The sequence below is a fragment of the Ornithodoros turicata genome, chromosome 9 (genome assembly GCF_037126465.1).
Source record: "Ornithodoros turicata isolate Travis chromosome 9, ASM3712646v1, whole genome shotgun sequence".
NCBI lineage: Eukaryota > Metazoa > Arthropoda > Arachnida > Ixodida > Argasidae > Ornithodoros > Ornithodoros turicata.
The window spans coordinates 27,294,288-27,318,434 of NC_088209.1; the positions used below are offsets into that span (position 1 = coordinate 27,294,288).

The following is a 24,147-nucleotide window of genomic DNA, read 5'->3' on the forward strand; positions in this document are numbered from 1 at the left end:
TGTCACCTGTGGAAGAAAACTCGGCACTGTTGAACAGGGAATGCGAAGAAAACGCAAACAGAAGGCAAGAACAGAAGTCCACAGACAGAGAGAATACAGTAAGGCACAAAGGAACAGAAGGAACCAAAGGAAGATAACGCTCTTTCCTGGCTACCTTTAGAGCAGGTAACACGCTGTGACCGCAGGTGTTTGTTGTCAGACTCTTTTTATAGCTGTACAAATTTCACGCACCTGAAATAAGCTCTTTTCACGAGTGGAGCAGTGTCCGAAAAATCCGACCAGTGCTCTCACACGAGCTCATGCTCTCTGCCGGTTCCGTCCGAGCCAAGAAACCTCTTCTGTCTTGCGGCCACGTCTAGTTGTATATAGTTCACGCCGACACAATACCAAGCCTTCCCCCACACACACATGTCAGTAACAGCTGTCGCCGCCTCCAGCGTTGCGCATTGTAGCAGAATTTCTCCATCGGGCCACCGTTGATTACTCGAGAAACTACGGAACTGTTTTCTTTCTCGTTTCTTTTTAAGTGTACGGCGCTAACGATCGAAACGCCGTTGCGAAATCAGCATATATCTGATGTTGTGAATGTGGAATGTAGATTGACGTAGATTGAGGAGACGATTCTGCGGCCATTCAAGATGTCATCATTTCAAAGGTTGCCGGCTAACCTTCACGTCTGCAGGGAACGCCGTATGCAGCGTAAATGTGCGCGCAGTGTTCAACAGAGATCGCAGCCAACGTGAGTGGGATCTGTTGCTAATGTTTTTTCATGTTGATGACAACATGAAGCGTTATGAGTCCTTTACAGTGAAGGTACCTCTACATGTAGTGAGTTCAACAAAAGGAGGGATATACACACTGATATCGGGCTCAGTTCCGGTCTCACAAAGGCCGTTCTTTGTGCCTTGTAAATACTACACAGGACACGTGGCAGGATAGCTGCTGTCGAAACTTTCGTCTTGTGGTCTTAAGTTTGACGGTACACGTTTCATTTCGATAATTGCTTGGCGTCGCGTCGTCTGCAGTTGGTGGCGCTGACTGCTTTAGTGCACTGTGTAAGTTTGCTCGAGCTTTGCCGCTGCTGCTGTTATTCCGGTATCCGTTCTCATTACAACCTCGTTGACACTTTACAAATTCTTGCGGTCACTCGGGATTAACAGCGATGAAGTTCACTAAAACGTCCTTTTGTGCCTGTTAGTATAATATTTCCATTCTACTAAAAGCGCTAAAAAAACACGACAATCACAGAACGCTACTTTCAACAGGTAACAGTGACGTTGTCGAAGTGTATGAAATTGCAAATCGTGTAACATGATCAGATATGGTGATATCAGTACCGCATATTTTAAGAACGTCGTCCTATGACTCCCTTATGCGATTTATCTTATGGTGTACACAATATGGTAACTCGCATTGCTTTTTTTTATAAATAAAAGAAAACGAGTTGTGAATCAATTATTATGGCTACATGCACACACCACCATGCATTCACCACCGCTAAGGCGGTACACTGCCCTATTTCGCATTGGGAACGGATGAGGGGATGATGATGGGGTAGCACTTTTAGAGAGCCGTCACCAGAGCGGTGGAGCGCAGGTACTCCGCAAGAAGACGAATGTCTTGCCTCCGGTGGGCAGCGTTCGACCACGGTCCGAGGATCTTCTCGAGGTTGAACGGCCGCTTTGTCAATACGTTGCATAGAAACTTCCATCAGTGCACACTCGTGGTGATATTTGCCCACAAGCCAGGATGACGTGGCAGAGGGAAGCCGAGGTGGAGCCGAGACGGTGTTGGAAGGCAGGTGTAAATGCAACGTTGAGCCTCATGCGGTGGAAGAGTGCAGTAAAGGGGCGCGGTAGTCGCGGAGGAAGTAAGAGAGAAAGCGTGGGGTCTATATCCGAGAGAAGGGAGTGAGCTATGTCGTGTTGCCACTGAGCCTGCATCTTGGGGCCGGTGAGTGTCGAAAGGAGATGTCTTCGGTCGCCCGAAGACATCATTATCGGGGAAAAAGCTGCGTGCTGATGGGCGCTCAAGGCGGCTACATAGAAAGAGAGAGAGGGATACATGATGACGATGATATAGACTACTCCTTAACATGCGGAAATTGGTACTTGATGAACAACAACAATTAAATGACGAATATGATGCTATTCGCTATTTCCTCGCTTAGGCTGTGCGACCGTGGCCCAGTTTAAGTGGGTTGATATATGATAAGTTAGTATGACACGCACACGAATTTAGATGATGACAAAGATATCTGGCATCTTATGCATTGCGAAATGAAATGCAAGCTAATGCATTCGTTCAATCGCTACAGATAATTCTCATAGTATTTTCTTGGTACAGATATTCGTTTGTTTGTTTGTTTGTAAGGAAAAAAGAGGAGAAATTGAACTCGTCTCCCGACTTGTTCTGCTACTCCTAACAAATTCTCTCCCCCCACCCCCAAAACTACTTCTGCCCTACTCGCAAGTTCACTATTCACTATTCACATGTTTACAGATATTCGTAATCTCCACAGAAGGTAAGCTTCACTGTGAACCGAGGTTGCCGTTCGAATTTGTTCAAACATAAGCGATCGAATCGATATGTAGCCTTGGATCGATATCCATCTGCCGATAGCCATATCCTATCGATAGACGTCTATCGATAGCTGTGAAATGGCTACACGCTCGAAGCCACAATGTCCAAAGCGAACGCAATGGCATAGGCATTTTCTTATTACCCTCCTTTTATGAGTCTCGTGTCCAACGTCGTAAATTCTCGTCCCCATGCAACAAAATACAACTTCGGCGCTATTTTCCTCTCTCTCTCTCTCTCTCTCTCTCTCTCTCTCTGTGATAAATTTCCTTTAGCACTCACATTCGTTACGCCCAATACAAACCCAGTCGCGCAGAACCGACGTCGTATTGAACTTTATCACCTGCAACGTAATCAGCGTCTAGAGCCGTATTCCTCAGAAAAGACTCACACACAGATAACCTATAGTAACACACACACGGACGACATGAGTTTCCTCAGAAACAACATCGTCAATAGGAGAGAAGTAAATGGGAAAACACGATGCTGTATAGCGTGCTGCTTACAAGCGTGCCATACATCTTCCCATAGCCCGAACGAGACATCGGTGGCCTACATTGCTTTCTGGATGTGGGGCTGTCTATCTGTTCGTTCCGCGCACACGCACCTTTTCTACGTGTGATAAGCTAGACTCCGAGAAGATGAAGCAGCCTCGTGTAGCTCTGTATAGGCCCCGAATAGCTCCGTAGGCGTCTGTGGTGGTGGCCGATGCTTGCGTCCATTTTTATTTGATGTCGGGGGCTGACTTCTATTTGTCACGGCGGGCGAAGTTACAGACGGAAATGGTGTCGAAGTGTTGCCGGGGTGAATAGGGATATAACACCTGAAAGAAGATGAACTGCTTGTTTACGGCAGCCGGAGTTTGCAAATAGAGCAACACTTCGGCTGTATATGCGTGACGGTAAATAGCTTTTCTTGGAATGGGACATACAAACAGACAAACAGAACAGAAGCCTCGTGAGGTGCAGGTTCAGTTCCTCCGCTGCCTGGATTGCGGGACAGGTGCTATATTTCAATCAATTCAGCGTAGGTCCGTGGCCTTATAGGTCAATGTGACAGTCGTCGAATGTGATCGTCGGACCACGTTTGCGGTACGCTGATGGTACGTAACTACTACCGTAGCAATGACGTCAGAGCTCGACGAAGAGGTCCGTTCGAGGTATATCTCGGGAGCCACAGCATGTACTTTTTTTTTCTTCCGCTATGCTGTGGAATGCAGCACAGTGTGTGCATGATATAATGAACCAAAAATATCAAGCTGTCGCAGTCGCCATTAAAGGAGTTAAAGAACATCTATCTGCAGGTATTTAGGTACGGGTGTAATAGGTGTGATATTGTTCTTCTAGGCTTCGTAATTCTATTTACACACCGGCCTCGGTGGCTCAGTCGGTAGCGTGTTCGCCTTCTGATCCCGAGATCGCGGGTTCGAACCCGGCCGAGGACGCCAGCAACTTGGTGGCAGGGTACAAGTTGCTTAGACACGCCGTCTTCCGCGAGGGACGTTAAATACGGGGTGCCGTGTAATGAGCTTTCATTGCACGTTAAAGAACCCTCAGGTGGGCAAAAGCAATCCACAGACCGACCGCTGTGGCGTCGCTCATGATCTCAGTTGTCTCGCGACGTAAACACCCAATTATAAATTCTATTTACAATTTCAATACTTCTCCTTCACAACATGTGCAGCGTTAGTACAAAAACGCATTTTTTTTTCGGATACGGGCGAGTAGACGTACCGTCATCCAGATACCTCTATCCATTGTTACGTCATTTGAAGAATTGTAGCACCCAATCAGACGCCAACACGAAGGTACACATAACGTGCTCCTCTACACCCTTAAAAATCAGCTTCACGACATTGCACGCTCCTAGCCAACTATCATCCTGAATGCCAACGTTCTCGTCCCTGATTTGTTGAAAACTGGAGGCGGAACCCATTTTGTAGCAGTGCATAATTGATACATAATAGGGTCCGCCTCTCGTTATCAACAAATCATGGGCGAGAACGTTGTCATTCGGGATGACGGTTGGCTAGCAGCGTGCTACATGTGGTAAAGATGCGGACCTATCGGATTCATCTATACAAAAAGTGTCACAGCCAACAAGTTAAAATCGCCGTTTGGAGCCGACAGAGGGCTAGCTTAGTAGAGTTCATAGCTCCTACAAGCCTACGCGCTGATACTTGTAAGATACCTGGACGAGAACTACGCCAAGGAATAGATGCTTCGACATCATCCTAAAGCATAGCGGTTATACGTGTGTACCCGTACGTGATAATCCGCATTGAAGGTAGTTCCTGCGGCTCCTTAGCAGCCACTCTTTTTAGTGTACACACAGTATTCCTTCGAAGCTTTCGCCCGACTGCCTTTCGGGAATCGGGAGACCGTCTACTCAACGAAGCCGTAAAATAGGGAAGCACTCCGAGGGCGAAAAACGTCGGTCTGTGATCGTAAAAGTCGCTCTTTACGAGGCTTTCCACTGATCATCGGAGCAAAAGGAAGCGTCCTGCCTCCTTTCGTTGCCATAGAAATAAGGGGTCTCCACCGCGAGATGTCACTTATGTCTAGTTGAACGTTCGGTGGATTGCCTCTTTTGTGAAGCTCTGTGGTTGGACATGTGTCATCGGAATGTGCTTTCGGTGGGTTGCGATACAGAAGTGTCTAGACTTTACTGTTTTTCGAGTACACCGCGTCAAATGTGCTTGCAAATCAAAATGGAATTTACTAACTTCATGTAATCATAGAATGGAATGGGATGAATATGCGAAGAAAAATCTGGAGACGGTGGTTCGAAAACTGTGGATCTGTCTACTCCATGACTCTTAAAGCCGACTGATCACGTCCAAAACATGTTTGATCTATTGCATGCGTCTCTAATTGAACAGCGTTACGTTTCCCTTGAGTAAATAGTAATTTCACGCCTATAAGCCGCAACGCGGATAAGCCGCAGGATGCGTTTTTAAGAACGTTTTGAAAATATTCTGGCAGATAAGCCGCGGTCAATACGAGACGGCTGACTTGTGCGACAGAGGAGACCATACGGAAGGCCATGAACCCTGTGATCCATACTCCGGGGTCGGCATAGTGTACAACAAAGGATGTCAGCTCTAGAGTTCTACCAATATCGGATTGTGCCCTTGTTGGGCGTTTTTCATGGACTGATGGGTCAGTGGTCTTCCAGTAGACGTGAATCACTGTCACCACTTTCGTTAAAGCTGCTTGGGATGAACGCACCAGAAAGATCAATCTACTCGAATGTGGACCCGTCCCTGTTACACGCTGTTCGTGCATCGGCAGGGCAGTGCTGTTCCAGAGACACTGCCGGCCCTTTCGTTAAAATCGACGTATGGGGGAAATGCCAAGAAAAAATAGTCATCAGATAAGCCGCACCGGTGGATACGCTGCAGAACGCCCGTGAGAAAAAAAAATCGCGCATAAGCCGCGGCTAATATGCGTGAAATAACGGTACTCACATACACAAAATGTGGCAGCTCCCGTGGCATAGTGGTTAATAGATTATCGCTTTCCACGCCGAGACTCGAGGTGACACGGGTTCGAATCCTGTCACCGGCTGTGCTGTCTGAGGTTTTCCCTCGGTTTTCCGAAGACTTTCCAGACGAATGTCGGCACAGTTACCCCTGAAGTCGGCCCAGGACGCATACTAACCCCCTGTCTCCTACTCGTTCCTGCTATCCTCTCTCCATCTGTCCACGTCTGTACGCCGCTCATAGCCACAGCTGATTCGCGGCGCTAACACGTAATTATGAAAAATAAATAAAAGAGAATACACAATATGCCTTCAATAATGTAAATACAACGCATGATATGTCGCTACAGTGCATGATTTCTCATTTCTATCTTCGGTACCACTTTTTTGAAATGAAAGAGCATTATTTTGCTTATTTTCAATTCAACTAATTCTAACTGCAATGTATGTACCGTTGAAAGCAACACCTGCAACCTCGTCGCAAGCAACAGAACTACGCCCACGGACCAAAGCGGTATAGTTCATGCACTAACTGCAACTCAGCAGGCCTGTCATCTCGACACAAATACTGTCTCCATCAACATCATAACACTCAACATCATACAGGCATAGAGAAGGAAAGCAGTGCACGCGCAACCGAGAGCATAGCTATGTGACACAGATATTGGACATCATCAAGCATCCAGCGCGTCGTGCTGCTTCTGTTACAGTCTTCGTATAGATGAAGGATAATATATCGAGAAAGGGATATGGAGCGGCATCCTATGAAGCGGGGGATTTGACCACTGCTTTATTTTTTTCTTAATTAGAATGCAGGAGGACTCTGTCAATGAGGCTCAGACAAGGATTCACTATGTGCGCTTGACGTCGCGAAAGTGTACCATGTAGATAACTAACGAGATGAAAGTTATTTTTCTCTTTGTAATAAATGCAGCGTATGAGAGACAGGAGAGCGGAAAAGATTTTCATGGGCTTCTCGTTAATCAAAAGCTGAAGCGGCAATAAGTATTGAGTCTATCTTCCTTTCCACTGAAATTAATGCAACGTATCAAAAACGAGATTATTATACATCTTCATATTTTTTTCCACTCTCATCATCAACACCAACACACTTCTGTGATAATCCCACTGTCAGTTTCCGATGGTGTGGAACAAAAACAGTCCAAAATGATTATACTATATCGCTTTATCTTTTCGCAGTTTCGTAAGCCAAATTAATCTAACAGGTAGATTTTTCTCTGCCCGTATAGTTTTAATAATCTGGTCCTCTTTCCATTTCTTCACGACCTGAAGCCGGAACCTGTGGCTTAATTGATGTGATGTGTGATGTGATAGAAAAAGAAGAAAAAAAGGGACTTAAGTCACGACAAAGTCAGACTTGCTACCCCAGACCACTTAGCCGCAGTTAGTCGAAATAAATAAAAAGAAGGAGAAAACCCAGTAGTTGGGGGCCGGGGGACAAACATCCCGAACTAGTGGGAACACTTGTCACAAACGACCAACGCCAAGCTTTTGAGTATGTCAAGATTTTTCTCCTGGACACTGGTCTCCTCTCTACCCTATGATGTGCCTGGGTACCTCTGTGCTGTGTGTGTGTTTTTGTGTGCTGTGGTTTTCCCTACTGTTATGATGTCTTACTGACTCCACTGACTATCGACCCTATTTAGCATCGTTCATCACCTCATCACCAGGACACATCTCATCCTGCCCATTGTGCCTTGGGGTAGTGGGCCGCACCTTATGTGGCGAATTTCCCCATTCATTATCGTTAATTTATTTGTTGTTGTTGTCACAAACGAGGGACCAGAAAGTCTCACAACATGTCAATCAGATGAGTTTCTTTGACGAAACGTAGGAGCGCTTTCAATGCCGCCGCTTTGTGATTGAATGGCTGAGGACCCAGGAGCTTTACAAGGTCAAATGGCCGGGCGTCCAGGCGAGCCAGACTTATTTCTAGTGTCCTGCGACTGTCGGCATACTTGGAGCACCTGAGGAGGATATGCTCTGTGTCCCCAACAGCATCGCACTCACTGCAGTTTTGGAGATGGGGACTTGGCCAGTTTGTAGAACAACCGACCGCTGTACGGGACATTCAGCCGGAGCCTGTGCAGGAGACACGCTGCTTGACGGGGAAACGACGGAGGTACCTGGAAGCGTAGCTCGGGGTCGACCCTGTACAGCAGAGAAGATCGAACAGATCCTGTCAGCCAAGAAGAGTTGCACATTTGTTGTCTCAGTTCGCGTATCATTCTCTTTGCGTCCCCTATGGTGAAATAAATGGACTTTGTTTGAACGTGACCGTGTTGAATTGCTCGGCGCGCAGCAGCATCCGCAGTCTCGTTACCTGCTATGCCGCAGTAACGAGGAATCCACTGTAATACGATATCATGTCCCTGTCATGCTGCGGCATCATATAGGTGCAGCACATCATGAACAATTAGTGCCGGAGACCCTGTGATAAGCATAGAAGCCACTGATTCTAGGCCACATCTTCAGTCACTGTACACAGACCACTGAGAGCACGTGGGTTGAGAAATGATGAAGCTTAGTGCTAGATGGATCCCGTGGAGCTCAGATGCTGAAGCCGAGGTGGTGTGTGACAGCCGTGCTGATCTTTTGACACCCATCTCAGGAATGACAAACGCACATGACGAGTCAAATGTCGTTGTAGATGCACCGGAGAAAACTTGAACTCTACCCGCCGACCTGGCCATTAGGTCTAGACTAAGTTGCAGGAGGACTTGAGTCGATACATCTTTCCAGCGTGGTAGACCCGGGATATTGACCCTCACTTCAGGTGGTTGCAGGGCACATGTGCTGCCTGTGCTTAGGGAGATTCAACCGTTGTGCATGGGTAGCCTGAGTGAAGGCAGAGCTGGAGGGCCGCAATAAGGCTCGGAGCAGAGGATAGCGGTGATGACGTGCTGCCAGTCGAGAGAAGTGGCGAAATGGCTCTTGCATCCTCAGAACAAGTACAGGTGGTTCCTGTGCCTCTGCCATGATGGCTACCGTGTTAGAAGTTGCTCGAGGAACGCCAAGACATAGCTTACCACTATTTGCAAGAATGGTTTGCAGGGCTCGCTCTGGTCGTGCGAGGGAGGTTGTGAAGCACCGGTATGTGGTACGCTAACAACTGGCGCACGAGGGAGCAGTGAACGCCAATCATTGGTTTCGTCGAGCTACCCCAACGGGAGCCGCATAGATATCTCAGTACGTTGAGTCTGCTCTCCGCTCTCACTTGGCTTTATTGCCAGATGATAAAATAGCTAGGAAACAAGCGAGCCAGTGATATAGATCCATACTGAATGAGACTAGGAGACTACTTTTTGGTGGGTGCGTGTGTTACGACGCGTTTCTGTTCTTTCTATTTTTAATATTTCATTTGTATTTTTCCCTGTTGCTTTTTTTTTCTTTTGTTGCAGAATTGGTCGGGAGCCGAATTCAATTTCTTCGTATCTTTTATATTTACTTATCAACTTACACATAGTGAAGAAACCCCGGGACGAGATTTATTGCCAGTCTAAAGATTGCGCAACATCCAAAGTGAATTACACACACAGAGGCATTTGATTCTCAGCATCTAATTCTTTAAAAGAAATATATATGTACGTGTTGTCCACCTAGTCTGTTATCCCTTACTAACCAAGAAATGATTGGTATTTATAGCGACACGCACGATATGGGTCGTTTATTCATTGCGTAATCTCAGTGGCCGGGAGTGTCCAGTGTGTCGGTGGACCTATCTCCCCTGAAGAGCCAGTGAGCTGCTGCATAGGAGGAAGATAGGAGATAGGAGGAAGACTTCCTTGAGTTACTCACTCTCTGCTGTGCCAGTTGCCCCCTGTACCCGGAGTGTGGTGTGCCAGCGACCGCGGACCATGTGATCATCGCATGTGCCAGTTACAGAAGGGAGCGTCACTTGTTGGCAAACGACTTTGCGCGGATTGACAGCCGACCCCTTGACCTCAGACTCATTTTGGGACCACGGGACAAACGAAAGCAGATGTCCGTCTTGCAACCCTTTATCAAATTCCTTGAAACTACTCCCTCTAAGACCCCGTCAGCGTCGTCAGCCTCTTCCTCATTACCATCCTCTCATTTTTCCCCAATACCAATGGGGTAGCATTCTGCTCAATGAGCGGAAGTCATCCCTATATCATCGTCATCATGTATCTCTCTCTCTCTCTCACTCTGCATTATTCAAGAAGTGTTGACATGTTTATGGATGCCAAGTTTCTCCTGTATATGTGAACAACGAAACAATGTTCGTGTACACCACGGCGTGATTGTGCAATCATGAATATTCATGCTTCGGGGTCGACACCCCCGTAGATACGTTATGTAAATTAAGCTTGATTAATTCGTGGTACGAAACAGTTGTCGTGAAATAATGCAAGATGTCTTGAAGCGCAATACACGTTTCTGTCAGACATGGATAGTTGTGAACAGTGAGTCCGAAGCAGTTCTGCAATCGATATTATGCGTTCCTACGTTTTGCATAACTTTGCAAATTTTGCCACTTTGAGCGCTCGTAAAAGTAGCATTTTCAGTCACTTAATCTCAAGGGCGTTTACGTCACTTAAGATTATCGAAAACACGCGTGTAAAAATGCTGCTGTCGCATATTTTTATTCACTATGGATATGAATAATAATAATGCAAGTTTGTTTAATCAAGCAATAACACTTTGCAAATTACTAAATTATGGACATAATGCCTCCACCAAAACGTGTTTGTGTGTGTGTGTGTGTGCGTGCATGCGTGCTGTAAACTTTGCATTAGCCCTTGTGAACGCTCGACTACACATAATTTGAAATCTAGCCGATGACTTGAATCACACTTGACTGAATCACAGTTCAGAAGAGTAAGAAGCATGATCATGTTCAATGACAGTAGGAAACAACAAAAACAAAAAGAAGAAAACCTGGAGAAGTACGTACAAGCAATGCCAGATAAACCATAACTCGAAGCTTGCACCCCTTCCTCTCCATTGCACTATATGGATGTTCCGTTAAGGATATCGATTTTCACGTACTACCAAGCTTTCTTCAAACTTTATCTTATCTTGCCACTCCAGGCCGTCTGTCACTGCCCAACACACATGGGATTCTGCTCCGCAATATTGCATCGATGTTTTATGCAAGGAGAAGTCGAAAGCCGGATGCCTTCACACAAAGACAGGTCGTCGGTGCGCCTCCTTCATGAAACCTTAAGGTTGAAGGCATTAGTGGCGCTGCTTGCGTATTCTCGCTCTCCAGGTATCTTATCGATTCTCACCGCCTTTCCTCGTCGCACTTTCACGCTATACAAACATGCAGTTTTATGCCGTTATGCTTTTTTTACGGCGCGCTTTGAAAAGCAAGACGCCCCGCGCGAGGGGTGTCGCTATATACTGTTGCGCCTTTCATTTTTCTCTTCTTTTAAAGCTGAACCCAAGCTGAGAACTACCAAGTACGCGCGAGACACCTGGCTTTAGTTTTTGGTGCTTCATATCACCTCTCGGGAGTTTGAGTAACGTTGTTTTGCTGTTAGGGGAGACGCTGAGAGTGTGCGCGACGTTTTGAGAATGCAGATTTTCTTTCGGTGTTTCTGGATGAATCTTTTTCTTTTTTTTTCCTTTTGCACTGACGGGAGTAGTGTGTGTGTGTGTAGGTGTGCGTGCTTCATGTGTCAGGGAAGGCTGTTGTTAATATGAAGCTCTTGAGACGTATGTGTGCTCGTATAGGCGCTGTAACTGCGTGTACCTTGAACACGACACTTTTCTCCTTCAAAAAGAAAACGTTACCGTTGAGAGAAGATAGTCGACGGGATACATTTACATATAAGAGCATTACACATACAAACATATTATCTCTGTTGAGGAGTGCGCATGTAATAGCATGTCTTCGTGGAAAGGTAAGATATATGATCGGCAGCCGGCGCACTGATCTGAATATATGCAGCTGGAGCACTCGGAGACGACTCCGTTGAGCAGCATATCGACATTATTATTTGACATCTTATTTAAGTGTACCTACGTCTAATGTGTAGAAGCCAGGGTCTGGTACTGCGCATCCTCATAAAAATAAAAATAAAGATACATGAATTGAATAAGCATTTGGAGCGCTGTAACGTTGACAGGATGGGACGCCCCTGCACTCTATCAGCTTACCGTTGGTTGTGCTTTCTTTTTTTTTTCTTTCTTTCATTATGGCAGCAATGGCAAGAATACTGGGACACACAGACACACAATAAACTTCACATGGTTAAAAGCATAGCATAGGACAATAGCATAGGACAATAGCATAGGCAATAGCATAGGCAAATAGTATAGGATACCCCGTACAGATTTTAGAGAAGAGAGCACACGAAGTTACACGTACGCGACTACGGCTTGGGCATGCTCACCTCACCCACAGTTTCCTTCTTCGCAGAGAGGAGGCACCTGAGTGCACGCACTGTGGGGAACTACTTTCTGTACTACACATCCTTACTTCCTGCCCTGTCAGCGTCGTCAGCATCATCCTCATCACCATCCTCTCATTTTCCCCCAATAGCAATGGGGTAGCATTCTGCTCAATGAGCGGAAGTCATCCCCATAACATCGTCATCATGTATTTCTCTCTCTCTCCTGCCCGTTGTATGAACCGCTTCGTCAGCGTCACTTCCGGGAGTGTTATAGAAATCGCCTACCGCTCCACCCAGCCCTACTGCTGGGCGATGAAGCTCTTTTACCCTTCAGTAGAGTCTACAATTTTATTAGGGACACCGATTTTTTAAATGCATCGTAATCTTAAGCGAACCATTTTTGTGAAAACGGAATACTTGGGTTAATTTGATCATGTACTGGTTTTAACCTTATCACTCCATTTATAACTGATGGCACTTTTAACAACGTTTCGGTGCATTATAGCCTTCGTCGCTGCTGCGCCATAAAAATACTAACCATCGTCATCGTCATCATTTTTCGTTGTGGGGAGCTTTAGGAGAGGTCAGCCCAGACCAGCTGGCTTGCTACTCCTGCATGATTAAGCATCTCGCCTGCAAGTCTTTTCCATCGGAGACCGTCAGTGCGGTAGGAGGCTCAACTTCATTAAAACGCGCTCAGGACGCTCAGATAACTTCGTAGCCCTTTAGTGCGGTAGCGGCTCTCTCGTTATTTGAACTTCAAGATAATTAACGGGAGTATGTAGACGGCGCTGTGCTGCATAATCCATTGCGCTATCAGTAAAGAAGGAGAAAAATTGTGTTTAACGATAGCACTTGTTAGAGAATCCGGTGATCCTTCTATAATCTTATTAAAGGAATAATTTGCTCTCCAAGCATCACTTCGTAGGTTTTACCAGCGGTGTGGCCGAGTGGGTCAAACCGTTCCCCCGTTGCTGCTGTAGAAGGGAAAGGTGGTCAATTTGAAAACTGTGTATCTACGTGTGACAGCTTAAATGCGACACCACTACGTCGGTGGGGGTAGGGATATGTTTAACGGTTAAAAATAGGAAAGGGAAAAGTTAGCCATGAACGCTGTACCGCTTTTCGCTGGACCATCATCCATCGCGCAGGTTTTCTCCGTGCAATATTTGTCCTTCCATTTTTCTTTCCCTTCCACATCCTGTCGTACACGTCCGGAAATGTGATCAATTTTTCCCGGTAGCCTTCTGGGAATCGATCTGTCATGTCGAGGTTGGGCAGGAGGACACGGATTGCACACGTGTAGGCTGTGAGTGTCCAATAAATTAAAGTGGGCCCTCTGTGTCCTGTAATATGTATCATATTCGGCTCCAAAATTGGGAGGCTCTTCTTGATGTTATGTCGTGGCGCCGAAGCCAGCGTTAAGTAATCTTGTTAGTGTCGAGGCAACGGCGAGTGTGCAAGGGCCGAAGGCGCTTCCGCTTCGCGGGTTACCTTAATTATTTCAAGCCTGTACTCTTTATAAATTACGAAACCTCCTGTCAGGGCATGATCTCGCGACGTTCCATAAATTATGACGCCGTTATGACACGAGCATAGGAGCATGCCGTCGGAAGCGAATGTGATTACTTTATAATTTAGTTTCGGCGGAAACGTTTCTGTATTATGATCAACGTCCGACGATGACGATAATGAGAACAAGGGGGAAAAACGGGGAGAGGGCCGAACTAGTTATCCGAGCACTGCACACTAGATTAGCTAATGAGGTAAAAAATGCGAATAAAAATATGAAATTTTAAGAAATAAAATAAGTAGAGAACAGTGGGAGAGGGAGCTTAAGTGAAAGTCACCAGGCAAAGCACTTGCACGGGTATTTACTGTGTTCCGGGTCTCCGTTTTTAAACATAATCTGATTTCAAATGTGTTTTCACGAGTGTGCATCCAAAATATGGGCTTTAAACGAAAGCAAATTGTTTACTTTATTCCTTTTTTTATTTTTACGATGCCAGACTTTTTACTAATATCGACCAGCATTAAATATCTAAACTGCGTCTAAGCTAACGTTCAATTCCGGTTTGTTCACCAGAATTTAGACCTGAAAGACACTGTGATGACCTCCGATTTGTAGGGGGAAAAAATGCGCTTCGGAGCGACACCTTCGGAATCTATCCAAAAAATGAAGTACCGCAGCTATATTACATGAATGGACGAATACTGGAAAGAGAAGAGGCTGTGGTCCGACTTACTCGTGACTCGCCTCCCGATCTTTTATCCACCATCATCATCATCATCATCATCAAGAGACTGTGGTGTCCACGGAACTCCTACATAAAATCACACACACGCATACACTCTTATTAGGTTGCTATAGGGGAGTAGGAGAGTAATCAAGCTGAAGCACGACATGACTCTGTATCCGTATTGTCCGTACAGAGATACAAGACTCACATCCATGCCCCAGGGCCTGCTGTCCACTTTGCTAGATATATTTTTGTAGGACGGTACAGGTATAATTAAATAAAGTGATTGTTCTTTTTAAAGGCGCATGCCATGTATATTTGATAACAAATAAGAATCTTCCCCTTTATTATTTACCGGCCTCGGTGGCTCAGTTGGTAGCGTGTTCGCCTTCTGATCCCGAGATCGCGGGTTCGAACCCGGCCGAGGACGCCAGCAACTTGGTGGCAGGGTACAAGTTGCTTAGACACGCCGTCTTCCGCGAAGGACGTTAAATACGGGGTGCCGTGTGATGAGCTTTCATCGCACGTTAAAGAACCCTCAGGTGGGCAAAAGCAATCCACAGACCGACCGCTGTGGCGTCGCTCATGATCTCAGTTGTCTCGCGACGTAGACACCCAATTATTACTTTATTATTTGCTGCTGTAGGAAAGGCAAGTTACATGATATTCCATATGAAGTGTTGAACTCTGCATGACGAAGTGTCACTATACTCAACACGTAAACACACACACTCACACACACATTCTGCGAGATGGCATGTGTATTTGTTATCATGATTGCATTGCTTACTGTCCAATGATAAGTTGATAAGCATCATACTCATAGCGTTATAGTAAAAAATGTCGTATTTGCTCGTAACCTCCTCATAGTAACGGAAATACGTGGAACAGTGAGGGTCAGTCCTTTATTATATGTGATATGTCGAATATGACCCATTGGATTTGAGAAAAAAATAATTAAATTATAACATAATAAACGACCGAAGGCATTTTTGGCTTGGTTCTTTTGTTGGCTCAAGGACATTAGACATAGTACATACAGTGTTGCATATGGTAACATGCTATGCGTTCATATGTTTTAAGGTGCGTCTCTTTCTTTTTCCTATGCAATCCAATCCAAGGTGCGTCCTCACTATCCTTGCCGATCGGCATAGCGAGCCATAGACAAAGCACAGAGGGGAGAGCCTATGTGCTTAGTGAGAACGCACCTTTACAGCACATTACCATTCAATTCCAGCAGTCTGGTGGAACCCCTCTGTCGGCATCAGTACCCAGGTTCAGTGGTGTGCATGCGAAATAATCAGTCCGTTAATTAAAGAGTCTTTAGTTGGGGTAGTCGGTACATAAGAAATAAATAAAAAAAAACGCGGCCACGAGACACAAGACAAAGGAGAAAACAACAAGCAGGAACGCGACGGGATCGCACTTCGTCCCGTCGCTGCTGCTTGTTTTCTCCTTTGTCTGGTGTCTCGTGGCTGCGTTACTTATTTATTTAATCACTCCTTTTCCTCTACAAGCGTAGTGACAGTATGGCACTTGTGTACTCCGTCGTGTCGGCTGGGTGTTGTTGTTCTTACAAAGGATCAATAGACAAGAACAAAAACTGGTGTGTGCCTCTGCGGGTTTTGTCACATTTCGTGAAGACATGATGTTAGAGGTGGTGGTGGTAATGGTGCGAACAGTTTCCCGTTGTTGGCCTCGCAGTTGCAGGCAGCGTCACGACTCTGGCTGGAAGATTAGATGGGACCATGAGGAAGTATAACTCTATTCGTGAGTGGATATGCAATCTGTGAGCGTGTTTTCAAATTTGTTACCAATAGAGTTATATCAGCAACAGCACGGGTATAAAACGGAATACACACGTGTGTGCTTGAGTACCTTACAAGTGTAGGCCCGAAAAGCGACAGCTATAACCGTGTTCAACCTAAAAACGGCACGAAATGTACTCCGCCATAGAAATTATACTGCAGCGCCACCAGGTGCCACCTACAGGGCTCGTGTGGTTTGGATCACTGCTTGTCTTGACGTAGAATGATGCAGCCAATAGGAACGAGCGTAGGGCGGGAATCAAATGTGCCGAAGTAGAACGCGACTGTAGGTGTCTAAAAAGGCGCCAGAGCGGTAGGACGTGCAACTTTACTGTGAGGTACGTAACAAAAACTAAAAGCCACGACCAGTGTCACGAAATGCCATGGTGTCCTGATGGTTTTCGGGCAGGACGGTTAACCGCTTCCCAAGAAGGAAGTGGGATGGGAAAAAGGCTGAGAAATCGTCCGAGATATAGGTCAGTGGTCTCGAATTGATTTAGCTTCTATTTCACTCAGCACGGTTGTTCATTCCTCAAAAGTGAGACTGCTGTCTCTATCACATCACATCATCTTTCGCAGGGCGTCCTTCACTGTACTCGCCAACCTTTCCCAAAATCCACCCCCGCCAGGCGGCTCAGCGATGAAGGTCCATTTGATGCGGTGGCTAGCGCGGTACGTTTAAACTGGTGCAGCATCGATCATCTCTGAAATTCCTCGCAGTTCCTTGAAGCTGGCTTGAAAGTGGCGCAGCTATCAGAGTAGATTCTTCTGGGAATCGACCGGCGAGAAACGAATCGCTTGAAAGCTGCAAGAAACTCTCAACAACAAGAACAACAAATAAATCGTGACTATGACCTGATGCTCTCGATGCTCATGGAGGTAGTCAGTTCTAGGTGGACTGCTTAGTCACTGCACTAGTAAATAAGGCGATGCAGGACTTGAGACTGACATCGGAATGGTCGTGGTAATACGTCGGGCCCCGCGAAATCCAGACCTGTGGAAGGCTTTAGCTGCAGAGAGACAGTCCAAGAGAAGCGGAACAGTTTTTTGGCTGGCAGGCTTACTACCGAATCTTCGGCACGTAACGCATGAGTAAATCACTCTTTACTTTCTGACGTCCTCTGAGAATGAAATATCTTTCTCGAAGTTGAGCAAGTGTTCCTTGTCCTGGTGGACGTGGACATGTGTCACCAAGAACCATGTAAATCGGTGCATGCTGGGGAGCATGGTCGGCTGGGGTGTTGTCCTGAAATGACTATATTGCAGCCGTGTATTCAGGCGAAGATAGGTGAAAACCGAAAAATTCTGCAGTCGCTGAAGTTTCGCGGATTTGCGACCGATACTCTCTGTCTGTACTGTTTTGATCTAGTACTGCTTTGCCTAGTCTAGTAGTCTAGTAGATCGCTGGCCGCGAGAGGTCCGGTTTCCCTAGATGTGCCGTCAGGAGTCTTGCAATTCCTAGCGAAATATGAAAGCTGTGGTAGCCAGCACGTACTAGAATTTGCTGTAGTCTTCAAGGTTGGACTTGTACATTGACATTGAGAAATTGGACTTGTTATCGAGTTTGGAGCACATGCCATTGCAGTATAACTTCAGCTGTCGATTCATGTTCGCATAAATCGGATGAAATCTCAGGTACGTTTTGTGTCACATAGGCCAGCCAGTCAGCCAATGCGACTTGATTAAGAGTTCCGTAGCTGAAATTCAGCGAGTCAGTACGTCTGCTGGATTTTCAGAACTTGAACAGTGCCTCCAGGGATCATGAGACACGCGCGGCTCTGGATCTCCGCGACTCGATTACTTATAATTTATAAATGGGGGCAAGCGAGTGAGGGTGTGGTCTTGAACGGAACGCTGGGTGGATTCACAATGTACACACTTGAGGATCTGAAAGTCCGTACGGGTTGACATTGCAGAGACTGAAGGACGTGGAGGAAAAGCGCCTTGGGGATAGAGTGTCTTTCTTGCGACCTATCATACGTTCCCGGTACTCGATTTCCTCCTCGAGAAAGGCCAGGAGGTCAGTCTGTGTAGGTTCGTCCGTGATAGCATGTCACAGTGACAGCACCACGTGATCGCAGGACTGTGTTTGCGGTACGCGGAAAGTGTGTAACCACCACAGTAACCAGCACAGAAATTTCGCCGAAATTTCTCCGAAAATTTACCACCTTCAATGGCCCTATAAAACTACCGTTAAACTAATAAAACAACCAAAATTAAAAATTACAAACAATACAAAATTAAAAAAAAAACAAATTAAAAATAAAAATGCCAGAATGTCGCCAAAAATGTACCGCCAGCCGTGGCCCTATAAAACTACCGTATTTACAAGCGTTTGACTCAATGCCGAAAGGTGCTGTATTTTTAATTTTTTGTTTGTTTGTTTGTTTTTTTATTCGGGAGCGGTTTCTTTCTTTCATCCTTTGCTGAGAGTCTTCCTCCAGTACAAGGTATCCCAGTTGGAAGCTGTCGCATCAGCGAATATCACGCTCTGGGACAACCAAAAGCAAACAACAATGCCGCTAGGAGAATCTCAAGGCTAGATCAGTTGATCCCTTTGAACAGAGCGTTGACAGGAATGCCGTTCGCGAACCGGCGTCAGCCTACACGTTCTCCATCCGAGGATACGGAGGTTTATCCTAATTGCTTCCGTTTGCAGCGCGTAATTATGCACGCAATTAACGGGCCTCCGAGGCTCAACTTATTTGCTTGTATTCGACCGCGCAGCACGAAGATGCACGCAAGCACGAGGGCAGACCGCGCAGGCTTCCTCTGCAAAGCCCTAGGTAATCAAATTAGCTCGTTATTTAAGTTTTACACTTCCTATAATGTCAACATAATGAACCGGACGCGCCATAATGAAAAACATAATTGATTGTATCGTATTATAGCAGACACATGTGTCAAGTATTGCCCTTGTACAGCTCCCGTCAACCTTAATAATAACAGTTTAAAAAAAATATGGTCTCGTGTCCGAGCGCGATTACAGGAACACTTGGGGCCAAAAGGAAACCATAATTGAAGAAAATTATTCTGTTAGTTTAACGCAAGGATTCTGTTAACTTAACATTCCCCCATTGCCCCCAGGGTGCTGTTATCGCGCTCGGAAACGAGACCGAACTTTTTTTCAGTGTTATTATTAAAGTTGACCAGAGCTGTACTTAGTGAGCAGTGAGTGAGTACATTTGTGAGTCGCACAGGTTCTTACAACCAACCAAATGATGGTGATGACGAACAGAAGAAAATAAGGGGGGGAAGTGAGTTGCAACTATAAGTCGAACTGGCTTCTAGTACACTTACGTAGTAGAAAAAAGAGAAGTAGAAAAGTAGTTTCTCTGCCCTTTTTTTTTTTCGTTTTGCGACGAACATCAATGTATAGTTGCTCTGAAACCAGGACAGAGAGAGGCTCACGTTCTGAAAATAAAATCGCAGTGCGTACGTTTCAACGACACCACGTGTAACTCATAATATTACGACTTGGGTGGTTGCAACTTTATAGATCAACACATATAGTGAACTTTTTTGTGGTGTTCTATCTCTCCCTGTATCGTACGTAATGTGCCCATCAATTTTACTGAAATGAACAATGAATATTTTCCACAAAGGTTGGTCGACATGCTGATTGGTTGCAAAACTAATGTGCTGCATTCCATACTGTAGACAATCACAGACATATGGAGTGGCGAACTTATTAAGGTGTACTACGTGTGTACGTATGTAAGGTGTAAAGTAGCAGTTCATATTCCGTTCTTCAGTGTAATAAATTTTCTTTTAAGAGAAAATAACGTTGACTGCGTATACTAACCCCGAGATGGCGGTCCGTCTGTAATGCCTAGTTCACACTGCAACTTCTCTCCGTTGCGGGTACGGTCGTACGGTACGGATCGGAGTGCAGATGCGGCTGTCGTATACGACAGGTTCAGACGCATGCGTTCTTGTTACGAAAAACGCTTGTGTTTGACCAGTCACACCTCCACTCCCCTCCACCACGATTCCACTCTCCAGTCAGTCATAAACCGGCAGTGATGCGCTTGCGCTCATTGGTCAGCTGCGTGGCCGGAGGTAACCCGTACCGCTTTTCGGTTTGCTGTACTTTGTTGCCATGACAACCGTGCCGCGCCGCATCCATAACTCGTGAAAATGCAGCAGTGTCAACTAGGCGTAAGGATACCTACGTTTCGAGCTTGCGGAAGCGGACTGAAAGCGGTGTGGTTCGGCACTGCATTTTCTTCTGGAGCGTCACTCTCCGAGGGGAAGCATATATAGGTCGGTGTGCGTGCAAAAATGTTAAAAGCTTAATTTCATGGTGATTCGTCGAATACGTCAACAATATAAGTTTGCGCGAGCAAAAATTGTGTGAACAGCAGAAAAGCTGCAAATAAGTAATTGCGCCTGTCTTCGTAGAGCGTTCCACTTCGCGATAATTTTCCTGGACATATTCCGGATACAATGGAAGAAATGTTCCAGTATCCTCCGGTCCCAAAAATATAAATTGACTCCGTTTTCGTTCGTTTCGAGTGCACAAAGGGTTCGCTTCGTGCATTGTAAATCTGGATGTTACGTTCCATGCTTGCACATCACGTCGCATTTCTTGCGCTGCAGTTCAGCAGTTTCAGTTTTACTATTTTTCACTTGCGTCCCACAGCTGCGTTGGTGACATGCCCGCTGCTTTCTGTGTCACCTCACATTGTCGTGCGGAATTCAAAAAGGAGAGAAAGACATTGGCAGAATCCTCGCCGCGTATAAAAATGCACGCATTTTTCTTTATCCACGCGTGCATCAGCATTCGCGCTTTTGTTCAACGAACGCGACGGCTTAATCAATAACTCCGCGGCGCGAAGCCACCTGTGATATTCTGATGGAATGAAGGCTAGACATACGGCACAGAAAGAAAAGCACACCTTCTCTTATTTGATAATGTACGTCCCATCTTCTGTGCGTTTCACTGTTGGCAGCCACTGGCTTTGGGTACAGGTTATCTTCTGTGTCAGGCGTGCGCGCGCGCGCTGAAAAGATGGATTTTGGTTAGGAAGGAACTCAACCTATCTTAATTTGATCATCATGAAAATGGATACGCCGGTGTGTCCTGATGTATAATACAGTGAAGGCACGAACATTCCTCTCTCTTTTAGTAGCGCGATGAAGGCGACGTGATCATGGGGAAACTGCTTATGAAAGCGAGTAATATCCCTTCGGCTTTGTTCAAATTTCAATATATCCGACGAATTTTCAATTAGGTTTGACGAGGTCTGTTAACTGTTGACGCATAGTGATACAAGATGCATTTCAGGTAATCCGAAGATCCACTTCCCTGTACTCGGTTTCTGCTTCATACATGCGTAGATTTTTAGTGCATCGCCAGTATTCAGTGTACTGCACCTCAACGCCCCTTGTGAACAACTGAAGCTATCATCTCATGAACTCGGTCGTCATTTTAACTCTTCTCGTTTACCTGTATTACCTGTAAGACCTGCATGACCTGTAAGTTACTCTAATGGGTGAGTTTTTCGGGATAGTTTCCAATTTGCGAAGTAGTGGTGGACATCAATAACACTAGAGTCATTTCTAATCAGGTTCATCATGAAACGCTCGACTCATGAATGAAGTCCCCTCAGTAGCAGCGTGCGCGTGTTTCAGGATTTTTTAAACGTGGAATGGCCTTCAATTAACATAGTCTGTCAACCTGCTATCCCGCTTTTGCCCGAAATTCCCTAATTTATTTATTTTATTTATTTATTTATTCATTCATTTATTTACGTCAAATGCCATGAGGCATTACATGAGGGGGATTAACAGAAAAAAGAGGGAACAAATAGTAACAGAAACGAACCTGAGACAAATAGCACGCAAACAGTTAAGAAACAAATCATAACAAATACAACATTTCGCACTGCTTCACAAAATGTTCATGAGATGCTGAAGCTACAACATTCGCAGGGAGGGCATTCCACTCACGAATGGATGTTTGCATTGGGGAGTAATAAAAGTAATTAGTGTAACCAAAAGCTGGTTGCAGTTTACATAAATGATCAACTCGGCTTGAGGAGTGATGTGCTATTTGAAAACAATGAGACAAATGATGGAAAAGTTTATACATGAATGAGAGTCTCCGTATTTTTCTTCGATTTTCTAAGAGAGGGGTGAGTTGCATTTTTTGCATCTGATGAAAGTGTGTGTGTCATTGTACCGAAAGGTTTTGATGTGTGCAGTTTGTTTCCCAGAAAAAAAACTCACATAAACATAGCTCCACGTGTTCACCCTTAACTCGCCACTCCAGCTATAACGAGGATGACGAGGTATGATGCACGTCAGCGATGACGGCATAAGGAGACTCGTTCTGGTTTGCCGGTCAGTGGAAGTCAGCGCCTTGTCCCTTTGCCGCCGTAAACCTGTTTTGCCTGTTTCCCCGGAGAATTGGGGATAAAAGGAGCGGCCGAAGCATTACCGAGCAAGGAGGAAGGCTTTATCAGAAGCCATCGACTTTGGCTGACCTTAGAGTCACTAAATAAGCTACCCACTCAACCCATAATAAGAAGAAGAAGAACCCCGAACAGCCGAGCAGCAGACGACAGCGGAGTAGCAGACAACATTTCTCTAGGCCAATCAGCGAGCGTTCTCCTAATAGCGTCAGCGCGAGGTTCCAGGCAGATCACAGGCTGGTACTGCTCTTCACCACCGTTGCGCACGGTCGCTTTTTGCGGCGTATTTTAAATTCAATTTCTGAGATACTTATGACAGCGTATACGAAGAGGGGAGTCAAGTTCTGTAGGTCACATAAACACATGATCACATAAAAATATCATCACATGATCACATAAAAATATGACTCTGTGGTGTAAATTACTTCGCATGGTGCACCTTACTGGCCTACTTAGGAGTTTTATAGGAAGAAAATTGGGTGTTAAAAATGACTTCTGTGCTACTTTAATAATGAATTTCAGGTAATTAGTTATAGTTACATACTATTTTCCAGAGGATGTCCGCTTAGCCGTAGAACTGAACTGCAAAAATGACATCTACGCTGCTCCTTTTTTTTTGTAAATTCTGTGAAAGCTAACAAAATACCCTGTATACATTTTATATTGTTACACACTAGAAGCTCGTAACGTCAAAGGCGATGAAATTTTGACTGACAGAAACAAAAATAAAAATAAGAGACTTTATTCATCGCTCTTCTATCTCAGCTGTTTGGGTAGAGAAGTTTTTGTATCCCTGGGGGTATTGCTGTCACAGAGAACAAGGTCTGTAATCGGACGTCGGACATAAGACCCTACATAAAGCGATAGTCACTTCTCCTTATAGTCACTACTACTTATACTCCGCTGCCAGTTCCTGGACTCCTCGATGTACGCAACATTCAAGCCACCGCACATACAAACTCGTACTGCACAATCACCAAATCATTCGGTCTCAGTTTTAACTTCGGCGGCAGTAAAAGGTAAAATAAAGCGCGGTTACGCAGATTCTATTGTACTCACAATTTCAATTTCGAGAAGCCTACGACGGAGGAATATTGCAATACCGCCGCTCCATCTATTATATATATAAAAGAAGTGTAAGAACCTTTTTCATAGGGGGGATTTTGACTCGTAAATCGAGTCTATATAAACTGCATGTTCGTTGCTATAGGTCAAATTTATTTATTTTCTC

At 45.4% G+C, this 24,147-nt stretch overlaps 1 protein-coding gene across 1 annotated transcript in view; it reads left to right on the forward strand.

Moving 5' to 3' along the window:
* The first annotated feature begins 472 nt into the window (after window positions 1-472).
* LOC135369446 (uncharacterized) overlaps window positions 473-24,147 on the forward strand; it is a 188,421-nt gene continuing 164,746 nt past the window's right edge. Inside the window, exon 1 of the mRNA XM_064603035.1 lies at window positions 473-739. Coding sequence (XP_064459105.1) covers window positions 639-739 — 101 coding nt within the window. The 5' untranslated portion in view covers window positions 473-638. The remainder of the gene's footprint in view (window positions 740-24,147) is intronic.